At 48.6% G+C, this 12,293-nt stretch overlaps 1 protein-coding gene across 1 annotated transcript in view; it reads right to left on the bottom strand.

Annotated features, from left to right (window-relative positions):
* The window catches only part of RARRES1 (retinoic acid receptor responder 1), a 38,308-nt gene extending 33,296 nt beyond the window's left edge, over window positions 1-5,012 (bottom strand). Inside the window, exon 1 of the mRNA XM_036997890.2 lies at window positions 4,696-5,012. Coding sequence (XP_036853785.1) covers window positions 4,696-4,959 — 264 coding nt within the window. The 5' untranslated portion in view covers window positions 4,960-5,012. The remainder of the gene's footprint in view (window positions 1-4,695) is intronic.
* Window positions 5,013-12,293: the final 7,281 nt, after the last annotated feature.

Genomic DNA, 12,293 nt, shown 5'->3' with positions numbered 1-12,293 from the left:
GACCACCACCCACGGTTTTCATTTGGGGCCACTACTAATGCTCTGTGACCACACACATCCATATAATGGCTATTATAGCACATGACATGACAAGTGGAAAATCTTGTGGGCTGGTAAAAAAATGTTTATGATTCAAAACACCTTTTTACAAGCTGGTGGAAAGCATTCCTACTTGCTGGCTCATCCGGGGGCAGCTGGCTTGGGTGACTGGGGCTCAGTGCCAAGGTGGCCAAGGCCTCAGTTTACTCCAGGGCAGGCGGCCTTTCCCACCCCCAAACTAGACACAGACTTTGTGGTCAGCACCTGAGGACAAGGCAGCAGGTGCCACAGTGAGGGTCAGGGCAGAGACCCCTGGATGCAGTGGGCCACTGCAGCACACGCAGTGCCCAGAAGGAAGGCGGGCGTGTGCCTCTCTGTTCTGTGCTTTCAGGCCTGCTGTGTTTGGTCCCCAGGGCAGTGTGAGGGTGCTAAGGGGCACTGCATTCATCCTGCCAACCCCTCCCCGACCCTGTTCTTCCCCAGTGGCTGTAAAAGCACTTAGGAGCCTTTCTTGCATGGAAGTAAAGATTGAGAAGTGATAAAGGAAGGTTTTTATTAGAAGAGCAGGCACTCTCCTAAATGCCTTGTGGCCCGGCAGACAGGCCCCATTCTGCTGTCAGACGCCTGAGCAGGCACCCATAGCAGCCCAGCCCTCCTGCCCCCGGCAGCCTGATGGTCACCAAGGTCAGGTGTTTGCTCCCAAACTTGCTTATGCTGGGTGTACTTATTACCTAACTGTGTGATCAAATTTTATGTATGCTGGTGAAGAGTGGACATAAAAAAAGATGTTCACAAAACCCAAGTTAAACTTGTAGAAGGAACTGGCAAAGTCAAGCCTCTAAAACTCTTGTTGTTGAATCAGGTGTGGGTGAGTTAAGTATGGGCAAGAAAGGAAAAAAAAGGTAAAAGTAGAAGATTATGCTCTGTATTCTTTGCAAGATCTCCCTGCACTGTAAGTAAATCAAAATGGAAATCACAGGTAGAAGAACATGATGGCTGTGTTTTCTGGCTAGAAAGACTGCAAGGAGTGTCCATGAAATGGCCTTGGCCCTCTACCAAAAGATGGGTGATACATTTACATGTACTGACTTTAATGTAAATTGAAGCAATTTAAATATGGGCATAATTCCCTCCCCCATACACTTTGGACAGTTGTTTCAAATATGTTTCCAACTACTTTCCTGGCTTGGTCAGAAAGCATTCACCTTAAGTGACCAGGCCCCAAACAACAGCTGACTCCCAAATGGGTTGCCATTCTCAAACAGTATGTGCACACAGAGTCCTCAGCCAGATTCTCTAAACACTGGGGAAGAACTGGCCTCTCACCGGCTGCTGGGCCAGAGGTCCCAGGACTTGCTGAGTGGCCAGAGACTCGTCTCAGGGTAAGGGGCAGCCCAGAGCGGTCAGCAGCGAGGTTGATCTCAGATGCCCTGGGTAGCACAGGGCCTCTCACCACCACCCAAAGTCTCCCACCACTCCACCCAGCGGCCCTGAGCCTGCACCATGTGATATCAGAAGAACAGAAGCCTTCTTGGTCACAAAGGGTAATGTAAGGCCAGTTATATGGCTTGTGATCTCTCCCTACAATTAGCAAACAACGGAAGGCTCCTTGGAGCAGCTAGCCCGATTCTGCCTCAACACTTGGTTGTATTTACTACCGCAGCTCTAACTGCATTTTACCACTAGAGGGCAACAGTGTTTCTAAAATGAGGCATTCCGGCAGAACCAAGCAATCACTCAAACGGAGTTTCAGAACTGCAAGAGGTCTTAAAAATAATTTGGTTCATTGGCTTTCAAAATTATCTGTAGCTGAAACCCACAGCAAGAACAGAATCCTTCATAATGGCCTGGTTCAGAGTAGGTCATTTTAAGGCACTACTTATCCTTCTTCTGCAATGCACCCTAATACTTTATATTCCAAACTATTTTGTTAAAAACAACAAAAAAAACAAAACAACTGTGACCTACTAAGTTGATTTCATAACCCACTAGTGGGGCATTATTTCGAAAAACACTGTCTTGGTCCCAGCCTCTTATCTTACAATGGGGAGCCCTGACTCCTAGGACAGAGAGGGGTCCCTACCAGCCACACTTCCCTCACACACCCAGCTACCTGCTCACCCTGGGGTCAGTCCTGGATGAGAGACGGACGTTGTACAGCAACTGTGCACTCACTCTGAAAAATGCACTAAATGCATAAAGAATGCAAACCCAAGTTTGGGAAATCTGCCACTTTTCACTTCTTGTCAATGCTACCATTACTCTTGTAACTGAAGTAGCAATGCCTTAAGTCACTACATTAACAGCTCCATGCAGGTGGTGTCTGTGCTCCTCATTTAGGCAGCTGAGTGACTGCCTGAAAAGTCAGTGAATCTCAAAAAGATCTTCCTGATGATCCCACCTCAATCTGAATTAGCACCACAGTGTCTAGCCCAATGCCTGGCACATAGTAAGTGCTCAAGAAATTACTGGATGTATGGATTGCCCTTCAGACAGTAGCTAGCTCACATTTGTATCCTTTGCAATTGGTACTTTACATCATCTTACATGACTCTTAAAACACCTGCCATGGTTGGCAGAACATGGATCATTTCCATCCCAAATGGGGAAACAACCAAAGAAGACTTACATGGCCTTCTCTAGATTGTATGGCTCACTGGAGGCAAAGCAGGGGCTGCGACCCGGCTCCCCATTACACCTGCCAGGTGGCTCTCCACATTATGGAAGGGTAGCCCATAGCACTCCCCAGCAGGAATCTGCACTCACTCTCAGCCTCCCCCCAAGGGTCCCGGCATGCCCCCTCACGGGTTTAAGACATGTGCAGCCTCGGGATGCCTTGATCATCATTGGAGGGGGGCTCTCCTTTAGGGCTGGTGTTTGGAGGAGGCAGAGGAATGAAGGAAATTCCACTAAATTCCTGGAAGTAACTGAAAACACTTAGTCTCTACACATTCTTGGCCATGAAAGTCACTGAGCTCTCTTCCTTGGCTCCTTGATTTTAGAATATTTATAACCAATTTTGGAGGAAATGTGAAGATAAACCAAATGACTATAGGAAGTTTCCTTTTTAGGATCATCGTCCTGGGTCCCTCTGTTTATTACCTCCTCCCTTTTATGCATACCTGCCTCTAATTTATTGATTTATCCTCCTCCCCCACACTTTTTGGTCAAAGAGAGGATCCCTTTCAAATTATTGTACTATTCCACATGAAGAATGGTAACTGAGCTCTTTGTGGAAGAGAAAGGGATTTTTTACTTAACTCACTCAGGTTTTGAGAGCTAGTTTGGTTATTTTGTGAAAGATGCCAAGTGTTTGACTAAATGTGTGAAAATGCAAAGTATTTTACTTTTTCTGTGGTCTTGGAAAATTTTTCCTGGAATTTGTGTGGCTCACTGAAGGCAAAGCAGGGGCCACATCTGGGATCCCTGGAAAAATTCCTGGAATTTGAAAACTGGCATAATTTATAATCTGAGTTTGGTTTTCCAAGATGAGTCCTCCCCACTGATCACCAGGGAGCAAATCTTCAGGGATGCCTTCTTAGGACTCTGGGAGGTGGGCAGTTGCCTCTCTCTTCTCTCCTTTTTTGACACAAAGTTCTCAAACTCTGTTTCCTCACTTCTCTGTTGGACTAATAGAACCAAATTTTCCTCCCTGAGATAGCAAGGATTGTTAAAACTTGTGACAAGAATAGGTTGCCTTTTTCTAGGAGCAATTTGATTTCATCATTCAGTAACTTTAGCCACCCTAGCTACAGGATTAAGTCTTTGAGGAACCAAGGCTGAGCTTCCATAAGGCCTTCCCTACTCCTATATCTAACAAACACCAGTTTAGAACAATCGTCAACAAAAATCCTACTTCCCACTCTTCAAAACGATACCTATTCCCACTCTAGATTCTTTGAGGCTGAGTCTGCAGGCTTTGTGGTATATTGGGGGATTACTGGAAAAGCGTCGTTATTTATGGAACAGATTTAGTGTAGCTCTGTAATTGTGCAATCTTCTGTTTGAGAAAGAAAGTATTGTAGCCCCCAAAAGACAAAACGATACCTACAGCTAGCACCTGAGGTCAGGAAGCAGATAGCGAGCTGTGGAGTTCTCATTCATTCCGTTCACCCAGAAAACAGCCCTGGCTCACTCACTTCCATTAGATTAAAGCAGGCACCAGGATTAGGAAGGTTCCTGTCCAGGCTGACGCAGAAATTCCAGCCATGTTACCCTGCAGCCCTTGGATGGTGGCCTCCAATTAAGAGACAGTACGTCCGCTGTCGGGTACGGGAACTGGTTGAGGTTTTGGAAATTCCACCCGCAGCTTCTGCTGCTGGAACCACTTGTGGGTGGCGCCCTCGGTGACCCTCTGCTCAGCAACCACCTCTGGGTACTACCAGACAAGACCGAGGTTGCCTTTGGGGCCTGTTCCTCAGTTTCCCCATGCACCTCTTCCGCAGGAATGCGAATGCCCTGTGAAAAATCTACGGCCCCCCAGAGGCCAGCTTTCTGCGGACTGTGCGCAGCCACGGGCCCTTCTCCGCCCTGGACACTTCGGGGGCGCGGGCGCACCACGCCGAATGGCCCCCAGCGTCGTTCCCGGCGCAGCTTCCGTGGCGGGGCGGCCGGGCGCGCGCAGGTGTGGCCGCCCGCCCTGAGGCGCGCACTCACCCGGGCGCGGCCCTCCTGCACGGCGGCCAGCGCTCGCAGGGCGCTGGGCGAGCCCACGCGGAAGTTGAAGAAGTGCAGCGCCGCGCGCGCCGCCTGCTCCAGCAGCCCGGGCGGCAGCTCCGTGTCCTGGCGCCACCCCGGCTCCGCGGGCGCCGCCAGCCCCTGGAGGGCGAGCGGCAGCAGCAGCCACGGCCCGAGCAGCAGGGCGGCGGGGCGCGGGCCCCGGGGCCCAGGCGCGGGCGGCGGCGGGCGGCGGTGCTGCATGGGCGCGGGTGGGCTGGCGCGTGGCTCCCCCGGTTGGGCTGGGAGCCGCCGGCGCGGGCGCCCGAGGAAATAAGGCCGCGGCGGGCCCCTCCCCCCGCCCCCGGCGCGGCCCGCGGAGGGGAGCTCGTCCCCTGCGGCGGGCCCCTCCCCCCGCCCCATCCGCCTGTGCCCAGAGCGCGGCCCGACGCCGGCCCGCGGGGCTGCGGGTGTCCGAGCCTGGCCACGCAACAGGGGCGACGTGGGCCGTGGGGACCCCTCCCCGGGGACAGCGCGCAGCCTCTCGCCTCTGCGGGTGCTGCGATTTGGAAACCCTTCGCTTTCAGAACGAAACCCTTCAGTTCCCCAAGGCTTGGAGCTGTCATTTCCCAGAAGATGAAATTGGGATGGTTGGGGAAGGGGCGGGACACAGCCACATGGATAGTGGGGTCGCCGTGGCACAAAAGACCTTGGAAGTGGGACAAGTCACCAGATAGCTGGGGGGCTGAGGGGGTCAGCAGGACAAAGTCAGATAAGGACCGAGAGGCCTCCCTGGACTTAGGAACAAGGAGGTCAATGACAGCCTTGGTGCGAGGCAGATTTAAAGGCTGGGGGTACAGGCCGAATTCCAGAGGGGTGAGGCACGGGTGGGGCTTTAGGGCACTGGAGGCAGAGAACTTTGACAACTCTTTTTAGACACGTGGCAATGAAGGGATGAGATGGCCATTTTTTTAAGCTACAGACAAGAGACAGCCCAGGAGAACCAGAGATTAGAGGGTAAAACTGGTACTGCTAGGCACTTCCAGCATCCATTTCTCCATGTCTCTCCCCATGTTTCGCCGTCCCTCCCCAACAACCGCTGACCCCAGCCTCACTAGAGGAAGTCTTTCCTCCCTGTCAGGGACTGACTGGCTGAGTGATTCTGGTGGAGATATGGGAGAAGCCCCAGGGTGATGGGTGTGAACACCATCACGAAAATATGCTCTCCCACTTCTTCCCCTGGATGTTGTCCATCTTTGCATGTCTTTGCTTCTGCAGATATTTTTGGGACACCTACTCTAGGGGAAATGCATCAGATAAGCATCCCTTCCTTCCTGGAGCACACCTAGGCAGGTGGGCCCGATGAGAGAAATAAGGAATGTGCCCTATGTGGATGCAGTTACATGCTGTGGAGTTACATCCTGGACAGAGATGGGGAGTTGGGGGGTGGCTGTAATTTTAAATACTATGGTTACGTAGGTCTTATTGGGAAAGTGATATTTGAGTAACTAAAGTGATATTTGAGACCTGAAAGAGATGAGGGAGCCTGGTGGACATGTTTGGGAAGAGCACCCTAGGCAGAGGGAGAGCAAGTGCAGAGGCCTGAGACAGGAGTGCACCAGCATGTGTGAAGACGGGCAAGTGCAGCTGGAAGAAGACTGGGGGAGGGTGTGAGGATGAAAACTCAGAGGGAGGGACAAGGGGGAATAAGGCAGACCGCGCAGGACTTGATAGGCCCTCATGGTGCCTGATGGGGCATCAGGAAGTATGCCCCTATCTTGCTAGCAGCCTGAGAATGAAGCCCACTTGAGGAATGCCTGAGCCAAGAGAGGGAAGGACACTGCATTCCTGATGACACTGTTGATCCTGGAGCTCATTTCTTAAGTGCCTAAAGTTTCTCTTTCTTGCTGTGAGAGGCAGCCTAACAGATAATTATTCACCCAGAAGCCAGTCATCTTCCTCTCAAAGGCTTCCTGAGAATTTATCACCTTTTGGTTTTATAAATGTTAAATTTTTCTTATTTTATTTCAGTGCTTTGCCTCCCGTGAGTATTAGGCTGATTTTAGGTTCAAGTAATAGCAAAACTGATAAACATTGTGGAGTGGTGTGGAGTGGAAGGCTCAGGGATGGTTTGGAGACTCGGTGAATTTTGGAAGGGGTCAGGCTCTTTCTATCCTTCTCCACAGCTATCCTCAGCTGGTTGTATTTTTGTCTACAGACTTGCAGTTTCTTGATTATAGAATAGCTACCACAGCTCCAGACAGCATATCTTCAGATGCTGCAAACAAAGGCAGGAGGCTGGGAGTAGGCCTCCATGGTGGCAAGAGAACTCTATGACATATACCTGTTTGTTTTTTATCAGAGAAGAAAACTCTTTTCCAGAACCTGTTCTTCCACCCTGCTCCCCACCAGACCTTCCCTTATGTCTTAGTGGTCAGAACTGGGTCACACTGGCAATCCCTAGCTGCAAGGGAAGCTGGAAAGGCTAGTATCTGCCTTTCTTCAGTCTCTATAGTGGTGGTCTGCTCTAAAAGTTAGGATTGATGAGCTATATAGACCCAAAAAAAATGACATTTACTTAAACAAGAGAGAAATTTAATTGCCACATAAAAGGAGTTGGGATGGGAACAGCTGGCAATCTGTGGTTGGTATTGGCAGCTCCATGAAGTTGTTAGGAGTCTAGCCTTTTCTCAGATCTTGGCTCCCACATTCCAAGAGTGTGCTCCCTGTCCCTGGAGTCCAAGATGAACTCTAGCCATCAGCAAGAGCTCCTTTTTATGGACTTCCCAGAAGTCACACAGAGTGTTCTTGCTTATATCTCATTTTCAAGAACTTAGTCATAGTCTTAGTTGCAAAGGAGGCTGGGAAATGTAGTCTTTATTCAGGAAGGCCATGTGCCTGAATACAAGTTGGATTCTGTTACTAAGGAGGAAGGCTGTGTCTTCCATTGGGTGTCTCAGAAGCAGGCCCTGAGACAAAGACTGCACGTGACTGAAACACTCCCAGAAGAAACCAGTAAGGAGCCTAGCAAGCGAGGATCTCAAAGTTACGTGAAGGGGATCCTGATCCCCCTTCACCAAATCTGAAATGGTGTTCTGGAATGTAAATGATGCCTCAGAATTGTCCCCATCAGGCAGGGGATCTGTGCTTAATTACTTCTTCCCAGTCATTGACTAGGGGCCACCCTGGGTGATAGACCAGGCACTTCCAGCTCTCACAATGTGAGTGCACAGGGGCAGGAGCCCAGAAAATGCCCTTCTGGGAAGATTCACAGGTACCTCGGGTTGGATGCAAAAAACATGGCAAGTGGTAGGGGTGGAATCTGGGAAAAGGATCCATAGAGGCCCTGCAGAGAGACTGGAGAATGGCAGGCGAGTAGCAATCTTTATCACTGCAGTCAGGATGAGGAGGGATGGGAATAGCGATGGGGGAATTAGTACCAGGGAGATGGTGAGAATCATAGAAAGTCATAAATAGGAGGGAAGACAGACACACAGAAAAGACCAAGGAAGCAATGCTGCCGTGTGATGTAGGAGAGTCTCCCAAGGCCCGTTGTTTTTAATAGCAGTAGGAACTACAATTGGGGCAGATTTATGTTGATCAGGAACTACATTAAAAATTTAATTAAAGCATTCATTTTACCCATGGACTTTCTGGAACACAGGATATTTCTGTAACTGAGAACTATCTGTTCATGATCTTTGTCCATTTTTCTTTGGGGTCCTTGGACTTTGAACTGATTCACAGGAACCTTTTTAACACTGAAGACATCAGGCGTCAGTGTGTCATGGCACCACTGATTGTTTTTCCTCATTTCGTATATGGCATTTGTGTGTCCGGATTGTTCTACTTTGCCAAATACCATGTGCATTGGTGGTACTGTTAACTGCACAGAAGATTCCCCAATGAGCTCATCCTCCTGGGTCACAGGGGCCACCTCCAGGCCGGTCTTTCCCCCTTGGGGATGTCAGAAGACTGTCCCTTTCAGGCAGGGAAGAAAGTCAGAGCAGGTTTTAGCCCCCAGCTCCCACGCAGTAGATGCATCCCCGTCATGTTTCCTCATTCCTTGGTCATTGCTCAGGTTATCATGAGCACACAAATATAGGGGACTTGCTTTATGCTTAAGAAATGTAATGGTATATAAAACTGTAATGACTTTTATTCATAGGAAAAGAATCAGTACAGAGAGTGAGAGAGTAAACTGACACATTTTTGTTGGGCTGTTTGCAATATCCATCAAAATTAGTGATGCACATACTTTTTAGCCCAGCAATTTCACCTCTAGAGCTTATAGTAAAGATAAATTCACACACATGCAGAGAAATATGTATGACAATGTTCAGCTCCTTGAATATCTCATTTTCAACTCTTTGTCTCTAGAACAATGCCTGGCTTACCGTAGGCACCAACCCTTTTTTGTTTTTTTGAAAGAATGAAGAATAAAAAGCTAGAATAAAAATCTATATGCTGTGATTGAATTATTATGGGACCTCCATCTAGTGGAATACTGTGCAGCCATTAAGAAGGTAATAGATCCCAGTGTGTGGATACTGTACTGAAACATATCTAAGGTGATGTTAATGGACAGCAAGGTTGTTTTTAATAGCAGTAGGAACTACAATTGGGGCAGATTGATTCTGATCAGGAACTACATTAAAAATTTAATTAAAGCATTCATTTTACCCATGGATTTTCTGGAACACAGGATATTTCTGTAACTGAGGACTATTTTTTCATGTTCTTTGTCCATTTTTCTATGGGGTCCTTGGATTTTGAACTGGTTATGGGCAATGTTAACTGCACACAAGATTCCCCAATGAGTTTATCCTCCTGGGTCAAATTGTGTGCTATTGTTTAAAAAGAAACTAAGAACATACACAAAGAATATAAACATAAAATGGAAATATGCAAAGATGTGTCTGAAAAAGTTCATAATAACTTAGCAACTATAAGATGGGTGAATAGGGAAGGGAGGGAAATTTTTCATCATATACCATTTTGCAGGGACTGATTTTTTTTTGAATGTGTGTTATCTATTCTAAAAAACTAATGAAGTGCTGTTTATGAATGCTTTTCCTATCAGTTTCTTCTGTGGGAGGAAAACCAACCATTTCTACAGGGACTTTACAATTCTGTCATTCAGTGTATCTAGAGCAAACCTGACCTTGCTACTGCTTCCAAGCTTGTCTTCCTGTGAGCCTCACCTTTCCACACTCTTCTTTTGCCTCAGCCCAGTCATGTTTTCCCACATTAGAACACCCAGGAAAGGAGTTGATGAGCTAATTCATACTGTGGTGTAAATGACTGCTGTGGCTTACTACATTATTCCTCTCAGAAGTATTGTCATTCAGTCAGACCTGAGTTCTGATTGAACAGATTTCAGGCATCGACAAGTGTTCAGTGTGCTAAGTAGAGGCATTCAGAAGCCCCTGAACACCCACACCTGCCCCTTTTCATCCCTTTGAGTAATAAGAGGCCAGAAAGCATAGCAGGAGCCTTGAGAGCTGTTTACTGTTCATTCTCCTCCAGGGAAGAGGAGCTGGGCTGTGTCTTCCAGGGAGATGGTTAAACAGAGGCTTGCTGAAGTATCCTTCCCAGTGGTCTGAGTACTGGGCATGAGAGGACCTGGTTGCGGTGTGCAGAGACTGAAGGGCGTGGCGACACTGTCATTCCCACTATCCCCAGCTCCCCTGGCTTGTTGAAGAGTGTGGATAAGGACTCAGAAGCCATGAGCCTCAGGCCCTTGTTCCTTAGTGAGGCCCAGAGAATACATTAGGAACAGGTGAGGTCGAGTAGACACTGTCTGGGGCCTCCTAGCAGCTGTCCCCTCATCCTCCTGGTGATGCCTCTCTGATTTTCATCACTGTCTACCTCTCTCTGAACACACCTCTCTCTGGGAGCCCTGAGTGGGCTCTTACTTCACCCTTCAGCTGCCTGGTCATTATGTGGGGTGGGGGCTGTTCAGGGATCAGCCTGGGACCCTCTTTGGGCAAGTGAGTCAGGAGGAGTTATTGGTGAGGTTTTAGAGAAAAGTTCTCTCACTCCTCAGAAGGACCATGCTCTTCCCTCCCTTTGCTGCTCCTTTGAGAGGAAGCCTGTGGTATAAATGACTGCCTTGAACACCAGAAACTTGTCCACATCTTGCCACCCTCAGGAGAGTGGGCCTCAGGATGAAGCTGACTCGCTGGAAGACAGAGATGAAGCACAGAAAGATGCCAGGTCCTTGCTGGCTCATGACACACCTGAAGCCTGCTGCATCTCTAGAACTTTAGGTTGTAAGAACAAATAAGCCAATTTTATTGCATAAGTCAACTGATGATTTTTGTTACACTGGTTGAAAAATCTCTAATGGATTGCTGAGGCAGGTACTACTGGCAGGAACCAAAGAGGTATAAGGCTGCCCCCTGGGGGGATTGCCTCTGCACTGGGGACACAGTCTGGGAACACCTCAGCTGCCCCTACCTTGAGAAGACCATGCTGGCATATGCCCCGAACTTTGGCTGAACTAGCTGGTGAAGAAGCACTCCCAGCCATGGCCAAGGAACCTTACCAACCATAGGAGCCAGGCCAGGCCATGAGCCTGGATGAGAGGTGACTGCTTCCAGGCTGGACAACTGTCCACTCCACTCTGTCAGGCTCCTCTCTAAGAAGAAAAGGGTTAGAAAGAAGACCTTGCAGGAGGAGAGGGAATCCCTAAGATAGACTTGAACCTGGGCCATGGCTCAGAGTTATACCCAGAGGAGATGGTAGCATCACTAGAGTAAATGAATATTTTGCGAAAGCCTGAATAATCTTTATTGACAAGTTTGTTTCTCCTTGTGGGGAAAGTGGGGGCTCCTATGGCCAGGATCCTCACCTGACCCTAAACTACTTGATGATGTAACTGGCCTGCTGCTAGGCTACTGCTTCCACACCCATAAGCAATATTACTGACTCAGTCACTGTATAAAGAGCTCTGCCCAGTGCTTTGGGTAGAGGCAGAGACAGAGGTAGATTATGGACCTGCAGACTGCTAGACGCAAACATGATCCTAGGCTCGACCTGCCACCAGGAGAATAAAGCCAGGTATAAATCCTTTAACTCCTAAGATGTTCTGTTGTCATTTCTTGGTTTCACTGAATCCATAGTGAACTTCCCTGGGGTTAAGCCCTTGGGCAAGAAGCTCCCTCACCAGTGCAAGCACCCCCATGGAGATTGGAAAATACAGTTGATATCAGTATTAGAAATAATGAAACATGCCTTATTTATACATAAGCCAGACTGCTAACATAACACCACAACTCCTTTCCAATACTGATGTTTGCACAAACACCATTGCAAAGACAATCAGAACTGCTAACAGTGGTTGCCTCTGGAGAGGGAGCTGGGGATCAGAAGGGCTTATGTAATTGCAAGTCTTTGGTTCTTTTCTATTATCACTTACAGGTAGGACAGCGGCTTCCCCATTGTGAGACTAGGGGAGTTACTCCACTGCTCCAACTTCTGACCTTGCGGAGCTGGTAAGGTTTGCAGGGTTGCTGATATGGATAAGTTATGTAAGGCACTTGGGACAGCCCCTGGTGCATGGTAGTGGCTATGTGTGTGATTGCTATTATTCT

Source organism: Manis javanica, chromosome 3 (genome assembly GCF_040802235.1).
Source record: "Manis javanica isolate MJ-LG chromosome 3, MJ_LKY, whole genome shotgun sequence".
Taxonomy (NCBI): Eukaryota; Metazoa; Chordata; class Mammalia; order Pholidota; family Manidae; genus Manis; species Manis javanica.
Note: the sequence above shows the minus strand (reverse complement) of the source record. Positions and strands in the feature narration are given on the sequence as shown.